Source organism: Heloderma suspectum, chromosome 5 (genome assembly GCF_057233095.1).
Source record: "Heloderma suspectum isolate Gila_16-S chromosome 5, 16-S_ref, whole genome shotgun sequence".
Classification (NCBI taxonomy): domain Eukaryota; kingdom Metazoa; phylum Chordata; class Lepidosauria; order Squamata; family Helodermatidae; genus Heloderma; species Heloderma suspectum.
The window spans coordinates 147,244,940-147,270,136 of record NC_139462.1 but is presented as its reverse complement, the minus strand read 5'-3'; the positions used below and the strand labels follow the sequence as shown (position 1 = coordinate 147,270,136).

At 44.7% G+C, this 25,197-nt stretch overlaps 1 protein-coding gene across 1 annotated transcript in view; it reads left to right on the top strand.

Annotated features, from left to right (window-relative positions):
• The window catches only part of CNTNAP2 (contactin associated protein 2), a 2,014,778-nt gene that overhangs the window by 769,675 nt on the left and 1,219,906 nt on the right, over nt 1-25,197 (top strand). Inside the window, exon 2 of the mRNA XM_084857751.1 lies at nt 3,294-3,413. Within this exon, the coding sequence (XP_084713877.1) occupies nt 3,294-3,413 (120 nt within the window). The remainder of the gene's footprint in view (nt 1-3,293; nt 3,414-25,197) is intronic.

Sequence of the window (25,197 nt, the reverse complement as noted above, 5' to 3'; positions counted from 1 at the left end):
GGGAGAGGAGGAGTTGGGATGGGGGAACCAAACCTTTGGAAAGTGACATCTCTAGCTGCTAGTAGGGTTGAGCTTTTAACCCAGCCGTTTGTTTCCTTGCTTTGTATTGTTTGTTCTTTTGCTCCTTGCCCTTCTCAATTACTATTCCTTCCCTTCCCATTTTTCAACCCTCTCTATTCTTATTAAAAAAAACAAAAAACAAAGAATACCAGAGGAAAAAATAACCCCTTTTCTCTTCTTTAGTGTTATTTCCCTTCCCCTCAGCCCTGTTTGTAGGTAGTTTTTTTCTTTCTTTCCTGTATCTGCTTTTCTTTTGGTCATGTGTGTGTGTGTGCGTGCGTGCGTGAGTGCACACGATACACATTATTGTGCACAAGCAATCAGTGTGTGGCCAAAGCAGTACACAGTCCAATATATACTGTGGGCAAAGCAGTACACAATACACATAATATGAAGCACTATCACTTTTGCTAATTTTCCAAGACACTTTGCCTGTTGCTTGTTTTCTCTTGTGTCCATCAAATGACCATAAAAAAAATATGATCAGGCTAGGCTATATGTATTTAAAAAAAAAAAATGTTTGGATGATCTTACTCTTCCTGGGGGAAAGGGCTGCCAAAATGATCAGGGAGCTGGAATAACTCCTCTATAAAAGGCTTCAATGTTTGGGCTATTTAATTTAGAAGAAAGGCAAATAAGGGGATGGGTTATAAAAATTATATGGAGTACAGAAACAGCAGCAGTGCAATTAATATATAAGCCCCACTGAGTTCAGGCAGTGTGACTTTTCCAGGTAATGTCAGAGAATTCCGCCCGAATTTTAAATGGGATCTTATTCTGACAAATCTGGTCCGCAGAATCCTTCTCAGAATGGGACAGCCCGGTCGACCCAGACCAGAGCTCACACAGACCCCTTTTTTTTTTTGTCTGCCGAATGGCGGATTTTATGAAAATAATTACAAAAAGAAATCCATAAATTGGAAATGAAGGAAGAAAAACGCGAACAGCTTTACCCTCTTTAAGAGGCATTTTCCCTGTGACCCGAGGCTTTCTTTCACTGGGGCTGAGTCTTGAAGTCCACAGAAATCCTCCATGTTTTCTCTTTATTGTCTGTGGAGGTGAGGTCAGGTGAGGTCAGGTGAGGTCAGGTGAGGTCCAGTGGGGTGAGGTCAGGTCAGGTCAGGTCCAGTGAGGTCCAGTGAGGTGAGGTCCGGTGAGGTCCGGTGAGGTGAGGTCTGGTGAGGTCCGGTGAAGTGAGGTCCGGTGAGGTCAGGTGAAGTGAGGTCAGAACAGGTCCAGTGAGGTCAGGTCAGGTCAGGACAGGTCCAGTGAGGTCAGGTGACTGGAAGTTACGTGGGGAATCCCGACGAAGGGCTTTACCCTTTTTACAAAAATAAACAGGCTTACGGAGACCGACAGTGGGCGTGTGAAAAGGATTTTTTGGCAATACTTATGGAATTATTTACATAAGTTTGGGGAGTTGAAAAAATGGGGGAATCTGGGGCATGCAGATGGCAGAACAGGGCAGCCCTCGGCTCTGCAGAATCCTCATGGAGTGGAGCTGCTCCGCGAGGATTCCAGGGGGCAGAACGGATCACCTCCCCCGCCATGGATAACCCACCAGAACGGACTGTGGGGAATCCGTACATCCCTAGTAATGTGTATTTCAAGTTGCAGCCAAAGGGGTATTAATTTTTTTCTTTCTTCCCTGAGAGCTTCAGGTCAGTGGCAGATTTAGGACAGACAAAAGGAAAGTACTTTCGCACTTCAAAAAACAACCACAATCCTACACCAGAGATTAGGGATAGTGACCTCCTAATGGTCACCTTAAATACCTTCTGATTAGGATCTCTAATTCCCTGTGTGGCTGATAGTTTTTTTACCTTTTGTTTTATTTTTGAGAATAGGAAATTTTATGCATGGCTAGCACAAAACCTACTGGACCAAACTGTCAGAAACCTGGCAGGTTCAGTCACCTCCATTGGGGCTGCCAGGTCCCCAAATTTCATGTATTTATCATAAAAACTGAAAATGTTATGGTCATTTCTGTTTTCCAATGCACATCAATGGGAAAATGTAAAATCCGAATAATTCAAATATCTGAATCTCAATTCAGATCTGAATCCAGAGCGAATCAGATTGAGTCTGAATTGGTCTGAAGCAAATCAGGGCTGATTCAGAAGATCTGAATCAGCCTCCGAAGCAATTGGGGGGAGGTGTCTGTGCAGAGTTCTAGATGTTTCTAGGTCACCTATTCAATTCAAGCAGGCCAACAGACGTAGCCAGCGCTTGGCATAAACTGAAACATGACCCAAAATGTTTTGCAATACTCTAGGATTCCATGGCAGACAAGTCAATATTGAATGGGTTCCCTCACTTACAAGTTTGGAAAAGTATAATTTTGTTATTAGGGATGTTTCAATTTCAGCATGAAATAGAATTGCGTTGCAATCAACAGGCATTTCATTATTCACTCAGTGTGGTGTGACTCAGCTCCATTACAATATTTTAATCATAGCAAGTGTTCTGGAAAGTTGGTTTTTTTATTTTTAAGGCAGCATGTTCTTAACATATAAGAGTACAATCCTATGCCATGCTTAGGGATGGCGTGAGAGTCCAAGGGGTGTGTGTGTGGAGTTTGATGGACTGTCCTCTTCCCGACCACCCAAACCCTGCTCACCAGGCTGCAGGGAGCTTGCTTGCCCTCTTGGAGACCAGAAGAAAGCACTGTGAGACCGTCCATCACCTTACCAAGTCACCGTTGTGCCCAGAAATCATGGCTCGGTTACTTCCATATATCTAATGTTGCATCTCTGGCTGCCTTAAAGGGGCGATGACTCAATATTACAGGCATAACGGCTTCTTTACACCTGTAACGTTGAGTCATCACCCCTTTAAGGCAGCCACAGATGCAACATTAGATTTGCGGAAGTAACTGAGCTGTGATTTCTGCGCACAATGGTGACTTGGTAAGGTGAAAGTCGGCCTTGCAGTGCTTCCCAGGTAGTCACTGAGCTGTCCTGTAGCTCCACGGTGCAGCTCAGGCAGGTGGGCAGTGACAGCAGCTTGTCAATCCCCCAACAAGACCAGACAGAGATGAGTCCGTCTATCCCTATGCATGTTTAGACAGCAAAAAGTCCTGCAATTCCCAGCATTCCCCAGCTAGCCTGGGAGCTGTAGGACTTTTTTTCTGTCTAAACTGCACAGGATCACTCCTTAACTCTGTTTTAAAATGTGTTTGAGCTGTGACCATATGTGCATCTATAAAAATATCACTTTTCCATGTCTTTCAGAAAAATGTGATGAACCATTGGTCTCAGGCCTAGCTCCTTCCTTCTTCAGCAGTTCATCATCTATGCCTTCTCCATCAAATAGCTATGCACCAGGGTTTGCAAAGCTAAACAAAAGAGGAGGTAAGAGAACATTTTGTTGGGTGTGCTGTTATATATGAACCACAAATGGCATCTACTAAATCAATGTGATATGGTGGGGGTATTCATTTTTTAAAAACTGAAAAGGTATTTTAAGAGGATTGTTGTTGTTCAGTCGTTAAGTTGTGTCCGACTCCTTGTGACCCAATGGACCATAGCACACCAGGCCTTCCTGTCCTCCGCTCTCTCCCGGAGTGTGCTCAAGTTCATATTCATTGCATCGGTGATGCTATCTAGCCATCTCATCCCCTGCTGTCCCCTTCTCCTTTTGCCTTCAATCTTTCCCAGCATCAGGGTCTTTTCCAGCTTCCAGGGAGTTTTCTCTTCACATTTGGTGGCCAAAATATTTGAGCTTCAGCTTCAGTATCTGTCCTTCCAATGAGCAGTCAGGGTTGATTTCCTTTAGGATTGACTGATTTGACCTCCTTGCAGTCCAGGGGAATGGGAACAATTAAAGATGGATGTCCACCACAGGATAGAATTAAGTTGCTTGAACTTCATGAAGCTTCTCTAGAAATACTTGGTGTGATAGAAATATGTTTTGTAAGCCACCTTGGGGGCGCTTCTTCACAGCCCACCTGACGGGGGTGGATAGAATTTTGAGACAAAATAGAGGGGGAAGGTTTAATTCTCCTCTCCTGGTGTGCATCGACCCAAGTTGGGTTCATGTGCAGTTACACTAAAATAAATAAAACTATCAGGCTCAGCTATGCACTTCACAATCAATGTAACACATAGTTTGTCCCTGTAAAGGATCTTTGGGAATTGGCTTTTAAAGAGAAGATGTTAAAAGGCTTAACATAGAACCAATGCTTGCCCTGCTAATTTCATTGGGCTGATTACTCAGGTGTGTGTCACCTGGTTCCCTTTCACAAGGGAGAATTGCCTGCATGTAACCAAACAGGAGAAGTTTTCAAGAAATGGGAAAGGGGCTGAGCTGTTGTTGTTGTTGTTTCCTTTGAGGCTGGCAATGTGCCTTAAGTAAATAATGTCTGCGCAGGTGGGCTAATAACATTTCTGGTAGGCAAGTAGCTTTAGCGGGTCAGTTGGCAAGTCTAGATTAACACAGCCATTTCCCAACCAGGCCATGACATCTGGCAGTCACCTCATGGAGGAGGGAGAGACTGCATGTGCTAGGAGTTCACTATGGCTCGAAACAAGTCATCACATGTATTTAGTTCTTTTCCCCCATCTCCTCTTTAGAGGAAATGCATCACTAACAATGCCTGTCAGCAGTTGGACAACTTTGTGATTGCTACACGGATTGTCTGTCTCCATGAAAGGGTTTTTTTTCTATTTATAGAATAAATAAACAAGTGGAAGGTCATGGCAACTGATGCAAAGGCAAATCACTCTGACAGTCTGTGTTTTGTGTCCCTCTGCCTTTCTGTTGTTGCTCATCTTTACGGTGCATGAAAAAACCATTTCTCTCCCCAGAGGTTGCATGCAGCTCATTGAGATCAGAGTATAATGCAATCTAATTGAACAAATGTAGCTCCAAAACAAGGAAGTTAGGAAGCAGACAAGAGTTTTTTCACTGCACTGAAGGTGGTATTATAGAACTGTGTTGTCTGTGATGTGGTCTGGGAGTATGGTCATTCAAGGTTCTAGGTCCATTTGAGAAAGTGCACATCAGGAAGCATTCTTTTCCTGAGGATGTCTCCAGGACATGCAGCTGCCATCTTGCATGCCCTGAGGCTTACAATACAGCTTAGCTTTCTGAAATATGGTTAGTGAGGATGCATGAGTGGGCCTTTTCCTATGTGGCACCCAGTATTTATATATTGATTTATTACTTTTATATCCCACCTTTTTTTCCTCCTTAAGGAACCCAATGCTGTGAACATAATCTTCCTCTCCATTTTATCCTCACAACAACAACCCTGTGGGGTAGGTTGGGCTGAGAATCTGTGACTGGCCCAAAGTCACCCAGTGAGCTTCCATGTCTGAGTGGGGAATAGAACCTGGATCTCCCAACTCCCAGTCCAACACTGTAGCCACTACACCACATTGGTGGTATGTGCAACTCCCTGCTGCAAGGAATTAGGTTGTGTCCTCAGCCCTGTTTGGCTGTTCTAGCCTTCACAGAATTAGAATCATGTGAGTGAAGGAGAGAGCAAACATGCACTCACTGCCTCCCCTGCATCACATCCCTGTCACCCAACTACACCACCTTTCCCATGTTCGAGGTCCAAGATCTGCTTTGGGGAACTTGCGCAACACATATAGGGTCCCCATACGATTTAGAATCCTGCACAGACTCTGGAAGGATTCCTAGCTTATACACTTGTCAATCCACCTCCTACTCCAAATGTATTTATTTATTTATTTATTTATTTCTACCGCCCAATATCCAAAGCTCTCTGGGAGGTTCACAAAAATTAAAACCAAAAAGCATACAGTTATTATTGTTGTTGTTGTTACTATTATTTACATTTCTATACCACACAATAGCCAGAGCTTTACAAAGATTAAAAACATTAAAATTACAATACACAGAGATTAAAAACCATTTACATAAAAAACACATGAACAGACAATATACACAAAAGAAACATGTATCTAAAACAACTTTGAAGAAACAATCTCAAAAACAAACAACCACAATCATAAGACATTCCAGGATCAATTAAACACTTATCATATACTGTCGAATACCTGGGAGAAGAGAAAGGTCTTAACCTGGCACCGAAAAGATAACAATGTTGGCACCAGGAGGGCCTCATCAGGGAGATCATTCCATAATTTGGGGGCCACCACCGAAAAGGCCCTCTCCTTTGTTGCCGTCTTCCAAGCTTCCCTTGGGTAGGCAACTGGAGGAGGGCCTTAGATGTTGAGCATAGTATAGGGGTAGGTTCATGTCGGGAGAGGTGCTCCATCAGGTATTGTGGTCCCAAGCTGTGTAAGGCTTTATAGGTTAAAACCAGCACCTTGAATCGGGCTCAGAAACATACAGGTAGCCAGTGCAAGTGGGCCAAGTAAAACAACATCAAATAAAAAACCATTAAAACCACAACAATACAACCAGAATAAAACCAGAATAAAATCTAGCAGCATTGCAGAGATTTAAAATACAGATTTAAAACAGCAAAGCTAAAAGACGAGAAAGCTAAAATGCTAAAATGCCTGGGAAAATAAAAAGGTCTTTACCTGGCACCAGAAGGAATACAACGGTGGTGCCAGGTGAACCTCTCTAGGGAGCTCATCCCACAGCCAGGATGCCACAGCAGAAAAGGCCCTCTTCCCAGTAGCCACCTGCCTCACTTCCTTTGGCAGGGGCTCATGCAGAAAGACCGCTGAGGATGATCTTTAAGTCTGGGCAGGCACTTATGGGAGGAGATGATCCTTCAGATAACCTGGCCCCAAGCCGTTAAGGGCTTTGAATGTTAATGCCAGCACTTTGAATTGGGTCCGGAAATGGACTGGCAATCCAGTGCAGCTGCTCCCTTCACTTTAAAGCACAGTTATTGATGGAGGTCTTCTTTCCATCCCTTTCCCATTGGCACCTGGGGCCGGCACACTGCATTGGTCCCCATGGCTCTTGGGTAATGCAGTTTCTTGAAGAGTTACTGCCACTGTAGTAGTTGTGTTTTCCAAGTGCCACCAGAGCTTATGCGGCATACCAGCAACAGGTGCTGGCCAAAGAGAAGAGGGAGAGATAGACGCCTGTCCTGTGCTTTCACCATCGCCAGAGCGCTGCTGATACTGGTGGCACTGGCATTGGTATCAGCAAGTGCAGTTTACAGGGAGGAGGGGGGGATTGGTTGACCTGGTTAGGTTTGGGATTTGGGAGGTTGGCTGGCTGGCTGGATGGATGGATGGATGGATGGAAGCACACTGGATGCAACAAACAGGCATTGGAAACTTATGGAGGGGGTAAATTCCAATTGGCTCAGATATAAACTGAGCCATTTTGGGGGAGAGACAAGCCAGAGTTCCTGGTTCGCATGGCATGACAAACAACATGGCTGCTCTCAATTGCAGCAGGAGTGATAGGGCAGCGTGCACAAGCACACTACCACATTCACAACAACCCAGGATTTTAAAAGTCCACCCAAGCTGGGTTGTTATGGTGTGTGAACCAAGCCAATGTAGAGTTCCAGCCTTGTTGTGTAAAAGTTCATTCTCAAAACCTAATTTTAGCCAACAGTAAGAATAGCCTTGGATTTTGCTGTGGGAATCTGTTGGTGGAAGGACAAAAGCAATACAGATTCTGGGTTCTCCTTCTACTCTATATATCCTTTGATTAAACTTAAATGTGGCTTCTTCCGTAGAAGCTCATTCTGTTGAAACAATTAAACCATGTAAATTAATTATTATTTAATGTTGCTAATAAACAGCATAATAGCCTTTGCTTTCTGTTTGATCAGCCAAATGATTTGAAACTTTCATCATCTGAGTTTCATCAAAGTATAGCAATTAACAGTTTAATTAAGGATGTTTCTGAAGCACCTACCAACTACTAGCAAGTTTCAGTGTGTATATGTTTTGCATTTTTCATATAATTGCAGGTGTTTGACAGTGATATATTTGTCCATGGACTGAAATCTCAAAAATTCCAAGGCAAACTTTTAGTTCCATCTGGACTTCACAAAGGAAATGCTCTAAGGATCACTTATAACATGGATAAATTAGTGTATTATAAGCACACTTTCATTTGAATGAGTGCATTTCCTATTCCTACATTTTCTTTTTTCTACTCTGCCCTTACTTACATAAAATATTATGAAAATCATAACTATGAATCCCCATACTTTAAGTACACTGCAAAACAGATATTTTCCTTATTCTAAACTAGAGTTGCCAACTTTTTTCTGGCATGGCTCCTAGGGATGTCAGAGAATTCCGCCATGGACTCCAGTGAGGCCAGATTCTTTGGAATCTGGCCCCTCAGAATCTGTGGCGGAATGGCCTCCCCCCACCCCCCGCAGAATCCCTCCGAGATGGAGAGTACCTAGCGGCAGCAATAGCAGCTCCGGCTGGTCTCCCGGCCGCTGCTGGGCTGCTGCGGCCGCAAATGGCGGCTGTCATAGCGACCGCCATTTGCGTGGCTGCCTTTTTGTGATAGGCTATGTAAATACTTATGTAGCCTATCACGGCAAAGAGCAGGGGCACAAATGGCAGCCGCTACGCCATTTGTACCCCTGCTCTTTGCCGTGATAGGCTACATAAGTATTTACGTAGCCTATCATGAAAAAGGCAGCCACGCAAATGACAGCCAGCATAGCGGCCACCATTTGAGGCTGCAGCAGCCTGGCAGAGGCCAGAATTCTGGCTGCAGCCGGGAAGGATTCCGGGGAGGGGGAGAGTGCCTCCCCCCCCACCATGGATGGCCCCAGTGGAACCAGGTGTTTCGTACACCCCTAATGGCTCCTGTGCTTTAAGCAGCTGTCTGTTCTACCAAAAAGAAAAGAAAAGAAAGAAAGGTCAGGTGAGGCTTCTTCATCACCCCATCTTCATGAAAGAAAGAACTTCACCGGCTCTGGTTCTGCATGTCAAATAGATATTAAAAGTATAAGCGCCCTGCCAGAAAAAGATCTTAGCAACCCATTCTAGACACATATGAATCTTATTGAAAGCAATAGAATGTATTTGTTGCAACAAGCTTGTTCCATTGGTGGCAAAGGGACTTTGTCATGATTAATGTTAGTTGGATTGAAGACATTGTATCGAGGGTTACAAACCTAACTAGCTTCTTGTTCCTATAGTAAACAATAATGACTAAAGTAAGCTACTTAGGGTGCAATCCTATGCATGTTTAGACAGCTCCAAGTCCTACAACTCCTAGTTCAGACAGAGGCCTATCTAGCTGATCTTTCCATTTTAAACAGAGGAATAAAGGCCAAATAGCCTCCGTCCTTCTCCCACCCTGCCTGGTTCTTGCCAGCAGGGCATAGGGCAAGCAGAGGACTCTGAAGGTGGAGCCCTGTCTATCAGGAACTCAACCCATAGTATTGTGCCCTAAGAGAGAGGGGGCCTTTCCCTATGCCTGACAACAGGGGAAGGAAGTGGTGATGAGTGGCTAATAAGGAACTTATCTGCATAAAATTATAACCATTTAGCATTTTACTGTGCTAAAGGGGTGGGGGGAGAAATAATGGGCTTAAAATTAAGCTGTTTTTCTTTCCCAAACAGAAGAGTGCAGCTATTATCCGCATTTCAGTCTTCACAATTAGACTTTTATTATTCTCTAGCAATTTTGAGTTACTCAGTATGATGGAGCATATTATTAATAATCATCTTTTCTTTTGCAAGAAATCTAGTATGCCACAAAACACATCTGTGCTAACAGGAACGGACTGACAAAAACCCCTAATTGCAGGTGGGAAATAAGATGAAGTATCTGCTTCCATCTTCATATTGTTTTGCTTTGGTTTTGTGCTCTACATAAAAGTCTGTCTCTGTGGAATGTACACATCAAAATCACAAGAGTTAAGGTGCGTGCAATGCGTGCAACATTGATATGTGGTTGTACGAACAAAAAGCTAAAAGGCTAAAATTTTAAGATTTACACAATCATTTTATTTTATATATTTTATTCATAATTTGCACTGTTTCTACCAGTCAGAATGAGGGGAAAGGAAGTATATAGGAAAGGAGTGGACAACGTGTGGCCCTCCAGATGTTTTGTCCTACAAATTCCATCAGCCCTAGGTAGCATAGTCAATAGTGAAGGATGATGGTAGCTCTAGGCCAAAAATATCTGAATATAGGGCCTTGTGCCCCTGACCACTAGGATTATGGAGGTGATGTAGTGCTTTCTAGCACTACATCACCCAGTAGTGCTAGAAAGGTACTCTGCACATATTCAGACATCTCTGTTGGCTTCTGTCAGATGTAATCAGGCTAATAGTGAGGCCTAGTGCTCAGAATAGGTGTTGTTGACATAAACAGAGCATGGTAATCCCTTTATATAGCATCCTGGGGGCCTGCTCAGGAATTGAAGCATGAGCACCTTTAGAAATAAAATAATGGACTTTCACATGGCAAGTAGTAGCACAAAGGTAGGCAGCTTTTCCCACTGGCCAGATTAGACAAAATTCTGGGAGATGCATGACTACATCTAATCACACCTCTGTTTTTACTGGTCTTCCTGTAGTGTCTTGGGCTGCTGAGTTTATTGGTAATTCCTGTTTCTTTTGATTTTTTTAAAAGGAAATATGTACTTGGGTAGGGACATCTTGAGAATAGGGATGTCCGTCACTGGGAAATCTGACCCTTTTAGGGTTAACTGGACTTCCCCGGCATTCCCGACCAGGCTTGCTTTTGCGACCCACACCACATGGTTTCCCCAATTTCTGGGGACTTTTAACACTTTTTTTTTTCTGTCTCAGTCAAGATTTGTGCAAATTATGGCCACAAATTGCACACATTTGCATAATTAGTGCAAATTATGGCTGCAATTTGCGCAAAATATGGAAATTTGCACAATTTACAGCAGAAGTATGGAAATTCTGCCAGGTGGCCTGACTTGCTGTGGACCAAGTTGGGCCAGCTGGCAGAAGATGGAATGGAGTCCGTGGGGGGGCGAGCCGACACAAGCTTGTCAAGCTCTACCCCCAACTGTATTCCTCCCATATCCCTACTAGACAGGTGTTAACCCTTAAAGGTGGCCTACAAATACATTTATATAAATAAATATAAAATAAGGATCTCCCACTTTTTAATGTCTTTCAGAAGAGCTGTGCATAGAGGATCAGATCCGGAGGGAAGTGGGGGCGGGGAGGGGAGTATTTAACCCTTTCCCATGTTCCCAATCTAAATCACCTCCACCCAAAGCCACAACATGAGGGAAAAAATGTACAGGCACCATACCTATCAGAGACTTCCTAGTGCCTCATCTAGTTTGAATCTTTCACACATAAACGGTATCCTAAATGAGACAGACCAAACCACTATTTGGGCAAAACCACCTAAAGTAGATAGTTTCTAATAGGATAAAATTCATCACCAGTGTGGAGTAGTGGTTAGTATCTAGGGATGGCAGAGAATTCCACCACGGATCTCGGTGAGGCCGAATGCCAGTCCATTCGGCCCCCCGAACTCTGTGGCAGAACGGCCTGCCCCCCCGCCGCCCGCCCCCCCGTGGATACCCCCCGGGATGAGAGTCACCTGGGGCGGATCTTCCAGGCGGCAGTGGCTTCAGCGGCGGCTGCTGTGGCGGCCGGTCTTCTGACCAGCTGCCACCGCTGCCATTTCCAGTGTTAAAAAAAAGTAGGGATGGCGGAGAATTTCTCCCCGAAATTTCAGGGGGCCGAGCACCAACGTGTTTGACCCCCCGAACAAGTTTCGGGGAGAAATTCTCCGCAACCCCCCTGCCCCCCGCACCCCCCCCCGGGACGGGACTTACCTTTGCCGAATGTCCCTCCCGGCAGAGGGTCCGGCAGGCGGTTCGGCGGGTGTTCGTGTGGGGCGGGAGCGGCAGCCGGTCTTTCGACTGGCTGCTGCCACTGCCATTCCAAGAAAAGAAAAAAAAAACACCCCCGTGATAGGCTACGTGACGATTAACGTAGCCTATCACGGCTAGATTTGCAAAGTCAGCCATGATAGGCTATGTTAATCGTGACGTAGCCTATCACGGGGGCATTTTTTTAAAAAAAAAAAAAACTTCGGAGTTCGCGGCCGGGCGAGGCGGGAAGCCTCTTCCCCGGCCTGAATTTCGGCCGGGCGAGGCAGGAAGCCTCCCCCCCGGCCTGAATTTCGTCCGGGGCGAGGCGGGAAGCCTCCCCCCCCGGCCTGAACTTCGCGGGGGGAGCAGCGAAGCACCTCCCCCCACCGCGAACAAGCTTCGACGACAGGTAAGTGACTTTCGTCCACCCCTAAAAAAAAGAAAGACGTGATAGGCTCGTAAAGATTTACGTAGTCTATCACATCTTTTTTTTTTAACACTGGAAATGGCGGCGGTGGCAGCTGGTCGGAAGATCGGCCGCCACCACCGCTGAAGCCACTGCCGCCCTGAAGATTCGCCCCAGGTGAGTCTCGTCCCGGGGAGATGTAGGGAGAAATCTACGTAAAGATTTATATAGCCTATCATGGCTAGGTTAAAAACAACAACAACGATGTGATAGGCTACATAAATGTTTACGTAGCCTATCATGTCTGACTTTTTTAAAAAAACAAAAATGCACATACGCAAATGATGGCGTCTACGGCCGCCGCCATTTGCGTTCCTTATTTTGGGCTGTCATAGTCTACCTAAATATTTACGTAGACTAAGACGGCCCAAAATAAGAAACGCAAATGGCGGCGGCCGTAGCCGCCGCCATTTGCGTATGCGCTTTTTTTTTTTTTTAAGTCAGACGTGATAGGCTACGTAAACATTTACATAGCTTATCACTGCTGACTACAGGGACGCAAATGGCGGCTATGGCCGCCGCCATTTGTGTCCCTGCTAGCCAGCCGCCGGATGTCCGGCTGTTGGCGGAGCTAGCCGGTGGCTCTGCGGAATCCCCGTGGAGTGGGGCCGGCTGGCCAGGATTCCCGGGGGGGGAGGCACGGAGTGCTTCCCCCCCCAGTGAGGATTCTGGGGGGAGGGACGGAGCGCCTCCCCCCCAGCGGAACCCGGAGGAGCCAGGTAAGGCCAATTTCATACATCCCTATTAGTGTCAGACTAAGGCAAAGGAGACAGAGTTTTAAATTCCCATTCAGTCATGAAGCTCACTGGATGATCTTCGGGCATTCACTACCTCTCAGCGTAACCCAGGGTTATTGTGAGGATAAAAAGAGAGGTGAGGAGATGCATGTATACTGCCTTAAGGTGAGGGTTAAATGTAATAAATGAAATTATATGAACCGCCCTCTGCTGATTAGCAGCTTCTTAAGTCAATATTAGCATCTGTCTGAAACCGGTAGGTAGATATGCAAAATCCTTCAGAAAAATGTCACTAGCCTTATTTTTCTCAAAATTCCTTGGATGTTTCATGATTTTTCCAACGAGGAACCACTAAATTCTGCTCAACATTTCACATTAAGGGAGCAATCCTATGGCTGCCAGTCAGCAGCTAGACAGCCATAGGATATCTGGTTCTCCGGAAACTGACCTCGAAGCCTGTGCTCCGAGGTCAGTTCCCAGAGAACCAAACTTTCCCCACTTCTGCACGGCCTCACAGGCAGCACAGAAAAGCCTTGTGCTCCATGCTCGGAAGAGGAGCGCAGAGTGGCCAAAATGGGACGTTCCCAGGGGGCTTTCCAGGGTGGGGAGGGCAGAAATGCCTGTACGACACATCCAATGTGTCGTACAGCAGCCTCCTCCCCCACTCTGCCCTCCCACAGCTAAACAGCCACAATCAGCTGTCTAGCCGAAAATGCAGAGCAGGAGATGCGTGGAGGGAACAATCCCCTCCATGCTTCTCCTGCCCTACATTGGATAGGTGGTCACCTCTGAATTTGGAGACAGCCACGTATCTACATAGGATTGCACCCTAAGTAGAACTCTGGCTTTGGGCCAGTCTCCTGCTCTTTTTTGCTCCCCTTGAAATGGCTTTAAAGACCTTCCACAAATATTGGGAAAGAGGTAAAGTTGGGGATTTCTGGTTGGGCAAACATCAGTGATCATTTGGTGTAGCAGAAGGTGCGTGTACTTGGTTTAAGGTGCTGTAAAATTCCCTTTTTATGTGAGATCACACACTTCTTTCAGAAAATAAATAAAACTGAAGTTTTGAAAATGTTTTAGGCAAATTTATCAGGCAACTCATTGCCACTTTGAGGGTCTTTTTGCAGGTCTGAAAAGCAGAGTATACAAATAAAATATTTGGAGGCCCACTCCATGTTTTTCTGGCAGTTCTAGCATACTAGGAACTGGAGCAGTTCCAGCGCAGGTTTGATTTAGCTCTCTTTTTACACAAGCTAGGCCAGGTCAGGCCTCTGTGAAAGGTTCCAGTAGGCTTCGATATGCGTACTTTGATTCCAGAGCTGTTGTACTAAAACCATATTCAGCTTAGATAGAGAGCATGTTTCTGTATTTTCCTGGGTCCCTGAAGAATCTTATGATATCTATCTATATCTGTTTGTCTGTCTGTCTGTCTGTCTGTCTATGTATCTATCTATGTATCTATCTATCTATCTATCTATCTAATCTATCTAAAATTATTTCTAGGCTGCTTTTAAGGGTGGAACCTTTATTTAAAAATACCTTCGTATCTGAATAAAACGTATTGTAAAATTAGGGTGCAGTGTAATAAGATACACACAGTCCTTCAAATACACAGTCCTTCAAATACACAGTCTTGATCCACAGCTTTAGTCTGTGGATCAAAAAGAAAAGAAAAGAAAAGAAAAAGATCAGAGCTAACTTGAGGGAACAATTTTCAGCATCTTCCAGCAACTGTTGTTGCTAGAATGTGCTACAGAGAGTAATACAATTATGCTTTTTATTATACGTAATAAATATGAATTGCCTCTATTATTTTAAGTAGTTTCAATTAAAATTTAGGGGCACTTTTCCTCGAATACTTTCAGGTCATTTTTAAGAAAGGCTTTAACTATTTACTGGAACAACTACTTCGTGTACTACTTATGGAACTATTACCAACATGTTTCTTTCATTTGCATTAGGCAGCAACTGGCAGCTGTTCCTTTTGTAAAATAATGTATTTTATACATTAGTATTATCTCCATGGCAAATGGAAGGGTGTGGTAGGCATTATGATAGACTGGCACTTGGAAAGCTTGAGCACTATTTAAATTGCAATGGATGTACAAGAAGAAAGCAATTTTCATTCAGTCCTGTTGGGTTTCCATGGAGAACTTCCCACTGAATGTTGTCCTGTGTCTCTTTTATTAGGTATTGCCATCAGTCACAGTCACTCTCCCTGCACCCTGTTAGGGCCACCACCAAGGATGTCAAAGAGCTCAAGACACTTTCCAGAGTCCCGAGCAATGAGGACTCTCGAGTGTCTCCCTGCATGATAGGCTGAAGTAGATCAAAGAGTCACCTTCGATCCCCTCCCCCAAAGCCTCTGTGGAGGATTTGTGTGGCCTCCTGAACATTGTGGGGTAGGGGGGCTCCTTGATGAATGACCAGATGGGAAACTCCTTCAGTGAACTTTAGTCTCATCTTAGAATCTATGCAGTGGAGACTGGTGGCCCCAATTTGGTGGGGTTGTGATCCATGTTGGGTTTTAGTCAGAACCAGCCAGAACTCTAAAGGAGCTATCCAAGGTATTGAACCCTATCCCCAAAATAGGTCCAGCATCTTGAATATCTCTTTTAGAGTTCTAGCTGGTTCTGACTGAAACCCACAGTGGATTTACAGCCCCACCAAAATCAGATCACCACCAGCCTCTACTGGATCCATATCCAATTTTGGTCAATTTCCCCCTCCTCCAGCAGCCCCCAACACTGTCCCACATCATTCAGGAAGGCCCCTGAGCCTCCAGAGAGGATTTTTGGGAAGCACAGTGGGGAGTGGAAAAATTCCTTCCCTGACCTTTCCTAAGTTAACTTATCTTAGGATTCAAGCCTCCGGAGTGAGACAGAGAAGAATGGAGAGATTTTGAGAAGAGAAGTATAACAAGATTTGAAAATTGCCTAAATATGTGGTGTGAAGAAGAGAGATGAGAGAAACCTAAGCCCAGCAATGTGCACAAAAAAGAACAGAGGCACCAACTGCTATGAAATTTGCTAGATTAAGTGTTAGTGATAGAAATAGAGAAAGAGTATTGAAATGTTAGCTAAAGTCACACAAGCTCTGATGGGATCATCAGAAGACAAAGTTTCAAATCAAAAGAGTTACAAGATAAGAACAGAAGCCTAGTGGCCTCCAATATTTTTTTAAAAATGAAAGGACTAAGAAAACTCTGCAAAAATATGATTGCAAAACTGACAGAAGGGTGGAAATCAAAATTTGAATAGACAATAATGTCTAAGAAGTAAAGAGGAGACAGAGTTACAGAAGACAGTGATAAATAATAAACAGTAAGCTCCGCCAAAACTTTCCGTTGCGCAAGTGGTTGGCCATTAATCTTTGCATGACGGGCTGTGCATCTGGTTGTGTGACAAGTTGTGCCAGAGTTACGTGCAATTGGTCGCACAGTGGGTTGCGCAGACATAATGCACAACTGCTTCGGCAAGCACACTTGTGCAAACGTAACTTTAGTTAGTTAATTCAGAACCTAGTTTCTGCTATGGTAATATCATTTCTGCTAATGGAATGACACAGTTGGATACTGCCCTTGGTTTACACACCCATTCACTATCCTTGTCACCCTCCTCTGGACACTCTCTAGTTTGTCAATGTCCTTAAAACCCAGCACCCAGAACCAGACACAATACTACAGATGTGATCCACCAGTGCAGAATAGAGTGTATCTATTAATACATGCTGCTATTATGGACCATCTAACCAGTTCTTTTAAACACATTTTGAGAATAGTTCTGCCCACTTTACATGCAGCAGGAACCTGTGGCCCTCAAGATATGGTTGGCCACCAACTCCCATCACCCCTGGCCAGCGTGGTCAAGGATGATGGGAGTTGTAGTTCAACACCATCTGGAGGGTGCCATGTTCCCTGCTCCTAACATAGAGGAATCAGGATTGAAATGGGCTTAAGTCAGGTGGATTGACTGATTGATTTGTACCCCGCCTTTCTACCAAAAACTGGCACTCAAGGCGGCTTACAGAAATAATTAAAATAAAATAAAACAATACATTAAAAATACAATTACGTTGTATTCCTTCTGACGCCAGGTGAAGACCTTTTTATTCTCCCAGGTTTTTAGCATTTTAGCTTCTTAATCTTTTAGCTTTGGTGTTTTTAATCCGTATTTTAAATCTGCTAGGTTTTCTTCTGGTTTCATTTTATTATTGCTGCTAGGTTTTATTCTGGTTGTATTGTGGTTTTAAGCTTCCATATTATATTGTTGTATATTGTTATATTATATTGTATATTGTTTTATGCTGCACTTTGTGGTTGTAATTTTTGTGAACAGCCCAGAGAGCTTCAGCTATTGGGTGGTATAGAAATGAAATAAATAAATCAAAAGCAGCAGAAAGTTAAAGAATTAGGAGACTGTATGCCTTCCCAAATCTGGCACCTTCCAGATGTTTTAGACTATACCAACATCATCCCTAGGGATGTACTGATTGTGTAAAATCCGCTCCGTGTTTCGCGCATTGTCAGGCACCTTTTGTTCTGCCATCCATTCACAGGCAGATTCAATTTTTTCCCACTATGTGGAAAATACACAAATAATTCCATCAGAGATTTCACAACAATTTATATAATTTACCTTAGTACTTAACATTTTGCGTATTGTCCCCCATTCCATTCAACTTTTCCACATGTACATTTTCCAGTGTTAGCAGAAACTTGTGTATTTTCCTGCGAATAAATTAGGGATGGCGGAGAATTCCGTCATGGATTTCAGTGAGCGGAATCCGTGGCGGAACGGCCTGCCCCCCCCACCCCCCTCTGTGGATTCCCCCCAGGACGAGGCTTACCTGGGGTGGATGTTCCGGACGGCGGCAGCTCTGGCAGCGGGTCCTGTGGTGGTGGCAGCAGCTGGTCTTTTGACCGGCTGCCGTGGCTGCCATTGTCGTCCTGGTCTTTGCCGTGATAGGCTAAGTAAGTATTTATGTAGCCTATCACGGCAAGCCCATCAAAACAAAAAACAAAAAATGGCGTATGCAAATGGCAGCAGCTACAGCGGCCACCATTTGCGTTCCCTATTTTTCACCAATTTATCTTATGTAAATATTTACGTAAGCTAGAACGGCAACAAATAAAGGAATGCAAATAGTGCCCACTATGCTATTTGCGTTCCCCTTTTTTTTGCCGTTTTATCTTACATAAATATTTACGTAAGATAAATTGGTGAAAAATAGGGAACTCAAATGGTGGCCACCGTAGCCACCGCCATTTGCATACGCCATTGTTTTTCTTTTCTTCTGGAAGGAAGTTGCCCAGCGGCTGGATTTCCGGCTGCAGGCAGCCCCAGCCGGTGGCTCTGCGGAATCTCTGCAGAGCGGAGCCGGCCGGAGAAAGATTTTGGGCGAAGGTGCGGAGTGCCTCCCCCCCACCGCGAATCGCCTCGTCAAAAAGGTAAGTGACTTTCGTACATCCCTAGAATAAATATGTGTAAATTTTGGGAAGGTTAAAAAAAAAATCTGAAAGTCCATGGACTCTGCATGGCCTGAGGGGGTCGGTCTGCAGTGGAGTCCGCAAGTCGGATTCTTAGAAATCCAAGCTCATTTTAGTCCATCTCAAATTTCTCCAGCATCCCTATCTAGGGATGGTGGAGAAATCCACTATGGATTCAGATGAGGCTGGATTCAAAAGAATCCAGCCTCCAGAATCCGTGGCAGAGTAGATGACTTACCTCTGCCTCCAGGGGAATCCCATCCGGAACAGCACTCCTGCTCCGTGGTGTTCGCAATACGGTAATGGCAGCTGCCATTACCATATTCCTTGGAGAAATACAGCCGCAAATGGTGTAGTGGATGCCACTTGCAGCCGTAAAGCCTTTCGTTTACCTTAATTGCAGCCATTTATGGCTCTGTTTAGGTAAAACCCAGCGCTTTACAGGTGTAAGTGACATCCACTATGCCATTTGCAGCTGTATTTTTCCAAGGAATATGGTAATGGCAGCCGCCATTACTGTATCACGAACGCTGTGGAGCAGGAGTGCGGCTTTGTGGGGAATCCTCCAGAGCCGTTCCGGGGGATTCCAGGGGGAAGAACTGATCACCTCCCCCACCCCCGGGCAGACACCGTCGCAGAATGGATGGTGAGTGATCCGCCCACCCCTATCACCAACAGCAAAACCAGATTCTGGACAATGCGAAAGACAGGGAGAGGGGAAAAGCATGTGGTGGGCCCATGAATACGGCTGGGAGCAGGAAGAAAATTTGAAATCTAGCAAAACAGGATCAAAATGAGGACTTTGAGCATCTACAAACGTTAGGAGAACATATCATTTCTTTATTTAAAACGTTTATATCCAACCTTTCCATATAAAACTTTCAAGGCAGCTAACAGCAATGGCATCGATAATGCTAATTAAAAAACTGTCTATTGTCTATTTGAATAAGTGAAAGTAAGCCAATCACTAACAAAAGTTCCAAGCAAAACCGCATCAGAAAAGCAGTAATAAAATAAAACTGCAATGAACCACAGTAAGAGAGCAGGAAGACAGAAATAAAACAGTAGTGACCAGAGTAAGATGTGCATCATCCAGTAAGGGTTTAGGAGAATAAAATTGCCTTAACCTGGCACTGAAAAGTTGATAGCGTAGGTGACATGTGTGGGTCCCTGGGGAATGTTCCACAACCAGAGTGCCACCACAGAAAAGGCCCTGTCTCTTCAGTCACTGCCCTCCTAATCTCTCAAGGTAAGGGCACCAAAAGAGGGCCTCTGATGAAAACCTCAAGCTTTTGGGGACAATTGTGAGACAGCTGCCTCATACAGTGTTTCATCTTTTTGCCAGAATTGGGTCTAGATTTCAAGCAAGGTGCAGACAGATACATAGGAGAGAGTAGGTAGTGAGAGAGTCAGCACTGGCATCAACTATTCTGTGGTCAGAAACATCTATATGAAGTAACCAAATATATATCTGGGTGGGGTGGGGAGAACACTGCAGTCAGAGTGATAATGGAAATATAACAGAATTCTGAGGAGTTTCAATAGTATGAATACAGCAGAATGTTTCAACTGCTGAAGATTTTATTCCAATGAGCTTTTTGTTGTTGACAGATTTTGAAATTTACTTATTTTTATGTTGCAAAATTGTTTGCTTTATTTGCCTTATTTCCTGATACTCTACTGATGCTGTTTTTAGTAGGTTTTCTATTTTTAAAAGGTTTTAGTTAGCATAGTGGTATTGTTCAATTTATATTGTACACCTCTCTGAAAGAACTACTACTTTAGGAGTGGTATGTATGTATGTGTATGTATGTGTGTGTATGTGTGTGTATATATATATATATGTATATATATATATATATATATATATATATATTGTTGTTGTTCAGTCGTTCAGTCATGTCTGACTCTTCGTGACCCCATGGACCATAGCACGCCAGGCCTTCCTGTCCTGCGCTCTCTCCCGGAGCGTGCTCAAGTTCATATTCATTGCATCGGTGATGCTATCTAGCCATCTCATCCTCTGCCGTCCCCTTCTCCTTTTGCCTTCAGTCTTTAAAGTTGAAAGGATAGGCGGACCACTTCAGACATTCACAAGATCACTTGAAAGGGCCTGTTTACCTGGGGACCCTTGCAGTGATTGAGGTTGCAATCCTATTCAGATAGGAGGCTGCCTCCAAAGTCAGAGGTGACCACCTATCCAATGCAGGGCAGGAGAAGCACAGAGGGGATCGTTCACTCTGTGCTTCTCCTGCCCTGCATTTTCAGCTGGACAGCCGATTGCGGCTGTCTAGCTACAGGAGGGCAGAGCAGGGGAGGAGGCTGCTGTACGACACATTGGATGTGTCGTCCAGGCATTTCTTCCCTCCCCACCCCGTAACACCGTCCAGGAATGCCCCTCTTGTGAGCATGGAGCACACGGCTGTCCTGCGTTGCCTCCAAGGCAGCGCAGAAGTGCGGGGAGGTCGGTTCCCAGAAAACCAGATATCCTATGGCCATCTGTCTAGCCACTGTCTAGCAGCTATAAGATTGCTCCCTCCAAGGGTAATAAAAAGATGGTCCCACTCTAAGGTTACAATCCCATATCTACCTGCCTAGGACTAAAGCATACTGAACTCAGTGGGAGTGACTTCTGAGTAGGGAGATATAGGATTGCAATATTAAGAGTTTGTAAAGGTTGGAAAGATTTATGAGTGTAAGGAGTTCAAATCCCTTGATTAAAAGGTTGCCAGATTGCACTAGGATGGAGTTCAGTTGACTACTCAAATATTGCCATTTGGATAATTCACTTCTTATTTGACCACAATCAAATATTATATGGGGCCAAGAATACTGGTGCATAGGTGTTGGCCTACCTTTTTAATTGCATGATGGGGTAATCAGATAGCAAAGGCAAAAGTGATTATTAGACAATATTTGATCAGTCAACTGGTCAGGTATTTTAAAAAACTCAAATGCGTCCAAAAGTAGATGTGTAGGATTATGCTAAGAAACATGTCTGTGAGTTCCTGGCCACTGTACCCTTGTCCTGGCCACTCCATATGCTACAGTCGCACCACGTGCCAAGGGTGATGATTTCACAATGGTGGCTGCTGATGAAGTGGTGACCTATGCTGTTATGTCAGCACAAAGATCTGGGTAAGACTGTAATTTCATCACAACACCACAAGGTTATGATGCTGCACAAACACAGTGGTTGTACTTGAAGCATTTCTAGACTCCTCCAATTCTGAATCTGACAACACCACTAATGCCAAAACGAATTCATTTAAATCCCTGCAGACAGAAAACTAGCTCATCAGGGTTATGGCTGTGTTAAAAAAAAACCCTTCTCTCTGACACCTGGTTTACATGTAGTGCATGATAGCTTAGCTTCCACATAGCAGACCAGGAAATATGAGAGAAATTGGAGAACAAGAAGCCAGTATCTCTACTTACACTTCTTAACTGTTTACCTGGGGATCCTTGCAGTGATTGAGGGTGCAATCCTATTCAGATAGGCGGCTTTCTCCGAACTCAGAGGTGACCACCTATCCAATGCAGGGCAGGAGAAGCACAGAGGGGATCGTTCACTCCGTGCTTCTCCTGCCCTGCATTTTCAGCTGGACAGCCGATTGTGGCTGTCTAGCTACGGGAGGGCAGAGCAGGGGAGGAGGCTGCTGTACGACACAGTTACTTAACATAATAATAAAGCATAAATCGATCTAGTCTCTATCTCTGTCTTCTTTCTAAGACTTGCTGCATGCTGTAATCTTCTCACATTACCTCATTCTATCTAATCCACATAACCGTCTTCACGCTTCCCTCTTTCTCCAGGAGATGGAACTCTCTACTGCCACCTAGTGTCACAGCTATTTAATGATCAATACATATATCTAGATGTAGATATAGATAGATATAATGAGACAATGCCAGATAGAAGATTAACTTCTAACGGGGGGGGGGGGGGTTGTATGGAAGAGAATTTGATCATGTGAGCCCTCGTCTGAATGTTGAAGTGGTGCAGCCCAGACCCAGGTTCAGCACTTCAGTTGGAATTAGGCCAGCAGAGGGCGAGATTCCTTTGCTGAACCTTTTCATCTCTGAAGTTCAGAGTAGGGATTTCAGTTCATTTGATTTGCTGCAAGAGTGCATTAAAACCACAGCCGGCCACAACATTGTGACTATATTAAACCTGACCATGTATAGATGGCTCCATATTAAAAGCTTGGCTCAACGTGGGGACGTGGCTCACGGTATGGAAACTCCAGTTCACACCATGCTGCTGAAAACCAGTTTGTCCCTACATACAACTGGATTCCCATTTAAAAAGGGGGGGGGCATTTTTGTTTAGGAGCCTATCCATGGAAATGGTATCAACAGGGCAAAAGAGAGAGAGAGAGAGAGAGAGAGAGAGAGAGATCAAAATTAAACAAATAAATCTCCACTTATTTTATTAGTGTTATTTATTTTAAATAGGAAATATTGCCTTTCTTATTGCCTTGCTGTAATGGTAAAGAGAAGAGATCATAGAGGCCTATCTTCTTAATACCTGGTGCGCAATTTGATAGAGATAGCTTATTATTTGTAAGGTAAATTAATTTTAAAATTGAGAGGTCTCTGTGATTAATTTTTAAAACCCTTAGCTAATAATCCTTGTGTTACTTCAGAGTGATCATTCAGTGTCGAATATTAAGGAAAGAAGGGAATTTAGTATAATGCATAAGATTATTATGATGGCAGTACAAATGTTGATTGCTGTTCTTGCAGAAGTAGGTGAACCCAAAGACTAATAATTTGAGATGAGGAAGTCAGCCCTTTTGCCTTTCTTTTCTTCAGTGTATAGCACAGGACTGTAGCCCTGCTAATACCATATTGTATGGGTTTGGGTCATCTTAGTGAAAAAATGAGGATGAAATGTTCTGTCAAAAATACTACATAATGTTTTGCTCCTGTTTCTTGATGTGTCCATCTCCGATGCGTTCTCTACTGGACCTTGGACATCTGTGTTCAAATCTCAGTTCAGTCATTAGCTCCTTAGGGCAGCAGTCCCCAACCTTTTTGGGACCAGGGACCGGTCATGGAAGACAATTTTTCCACGGACCGGGGTGGGGATGGGACTGGGCCACAGTAGGGGTGTGGGAACCCCCCTTACCTTGGGTCCACGGGGGGGCAATCCGTCCTTCCCCCCCCAGAATCCTCATCGGCCCTGGACTCGCCACGGAGCTGCCGGCAGACTCCAGCCAGGGGAGGACTTAGGTCCGCTGGGACGCAAATGGCATAGCAGATGCCATTTACATCCCTGTTCTTTGCAGTAATAGGCTATTACTGCAAAGAACAGGGCCGGAGCCAGACGGCAGCTCTGCCAGGGCTGGCGAGGATTCCAGGGCAGGGTGGAGGGACGGATCGCCTCCCCCCCCCCTCGGACCCAAGGTAAGGGGGGGTTCTCACACCCCTACTGCAGCCTGGTCCCTAACAGGCCACGGACCGCTACCGGTCTGTGGCCCAGGGGTCGAGGACCCCTGCCTTAGGGTGCAATCATATGGGGATAGGCGGCCGCCTTCGAACTCGGAGGCGACTGCCTATCCAATGCAGGGCAGGAGAAACACGGAGGGGATCATTCCCTCCACACTTATCCTGACCTGCCTTGCAGCGAAACAGCCCATTCTGACTGTCTAGCTGCGGCAAGGCGGAACAGGGGAGGAGGCTGCCAGACGACACATAGGATGTGTCGTACTGGCATTTCCACCTTCCCCACCCCAGAACGCCCCGTTTTGGCCACTCCACAATCCTCTTGTGAGCACGGAGCATGGGGTTGTTCTGTGCTGCCTCCAGGCAGTGGGGAAGGTCGGTTCTCCAGGAACCAACCTCGGAGCATGGGCTCCAAGGTCAGTTCCTGGAAAACCAGATATCCTATGGCGGTCTAGCCACTGACTAGCAGCCATAACATTGCTCCCGCCAGGATGAAATCCTATACACGCTTACCTAGCAGTAAGTCCCACTGAACTCCATGGGACCCAGTAGATGTGCATAGGATTGCACTGTAAGTGATTTGATATTTCTTCACTCTCTGTCTCAATCTCAATCTTCCATGACACGTTTAATGTTTAAAAAGCTAAAACATTAAAATACAATACGCAAAGTTTAAAAGCCATTTACATAAAGCACACAGACAATATACACAGACAACATACAACTAAAAACAACTTTGAACTAAAAACAATTTAACAAAAAACCCAACAATAAAAACAACACAGCTAAAAAACAACACACAGCTTAAAAACAGTATGCAAGAGTCAGCAAAAGGAATAAGGGTTCTCAAAAGGGAAGGCCTGCTGGAATAAGAGTCTTTAATTCCTGCTTAAAGGCCTTCAAAGAATTCAGCAGGCGCATTTCAACTGGCAGGTTATTCCACAAGTGAGGGGCAGCAAAGGAAAAGGTGAAGGGAAAGTTAGCAGAATCGCACCATTGGCAGCAATGTTTATTTTCAGAGTGCGCTCCTCACGTGTTAGTGAAGAGAAGAATTCTTGTCTAAATGTACCGGGGAGCCCTTCATTCAGGGTGCTTTCAGATGGAGGGCCCCATTTACTTTCTGGTAAGAAAAAAAGGCAAAAAGAACTGTGAGAAAACATGGGAGTGTTCCAAATTGAAGAGAACGTCATCTGACCGGAACCCTGGTAAATTTCCATGGATGGGAAAGTGTAACT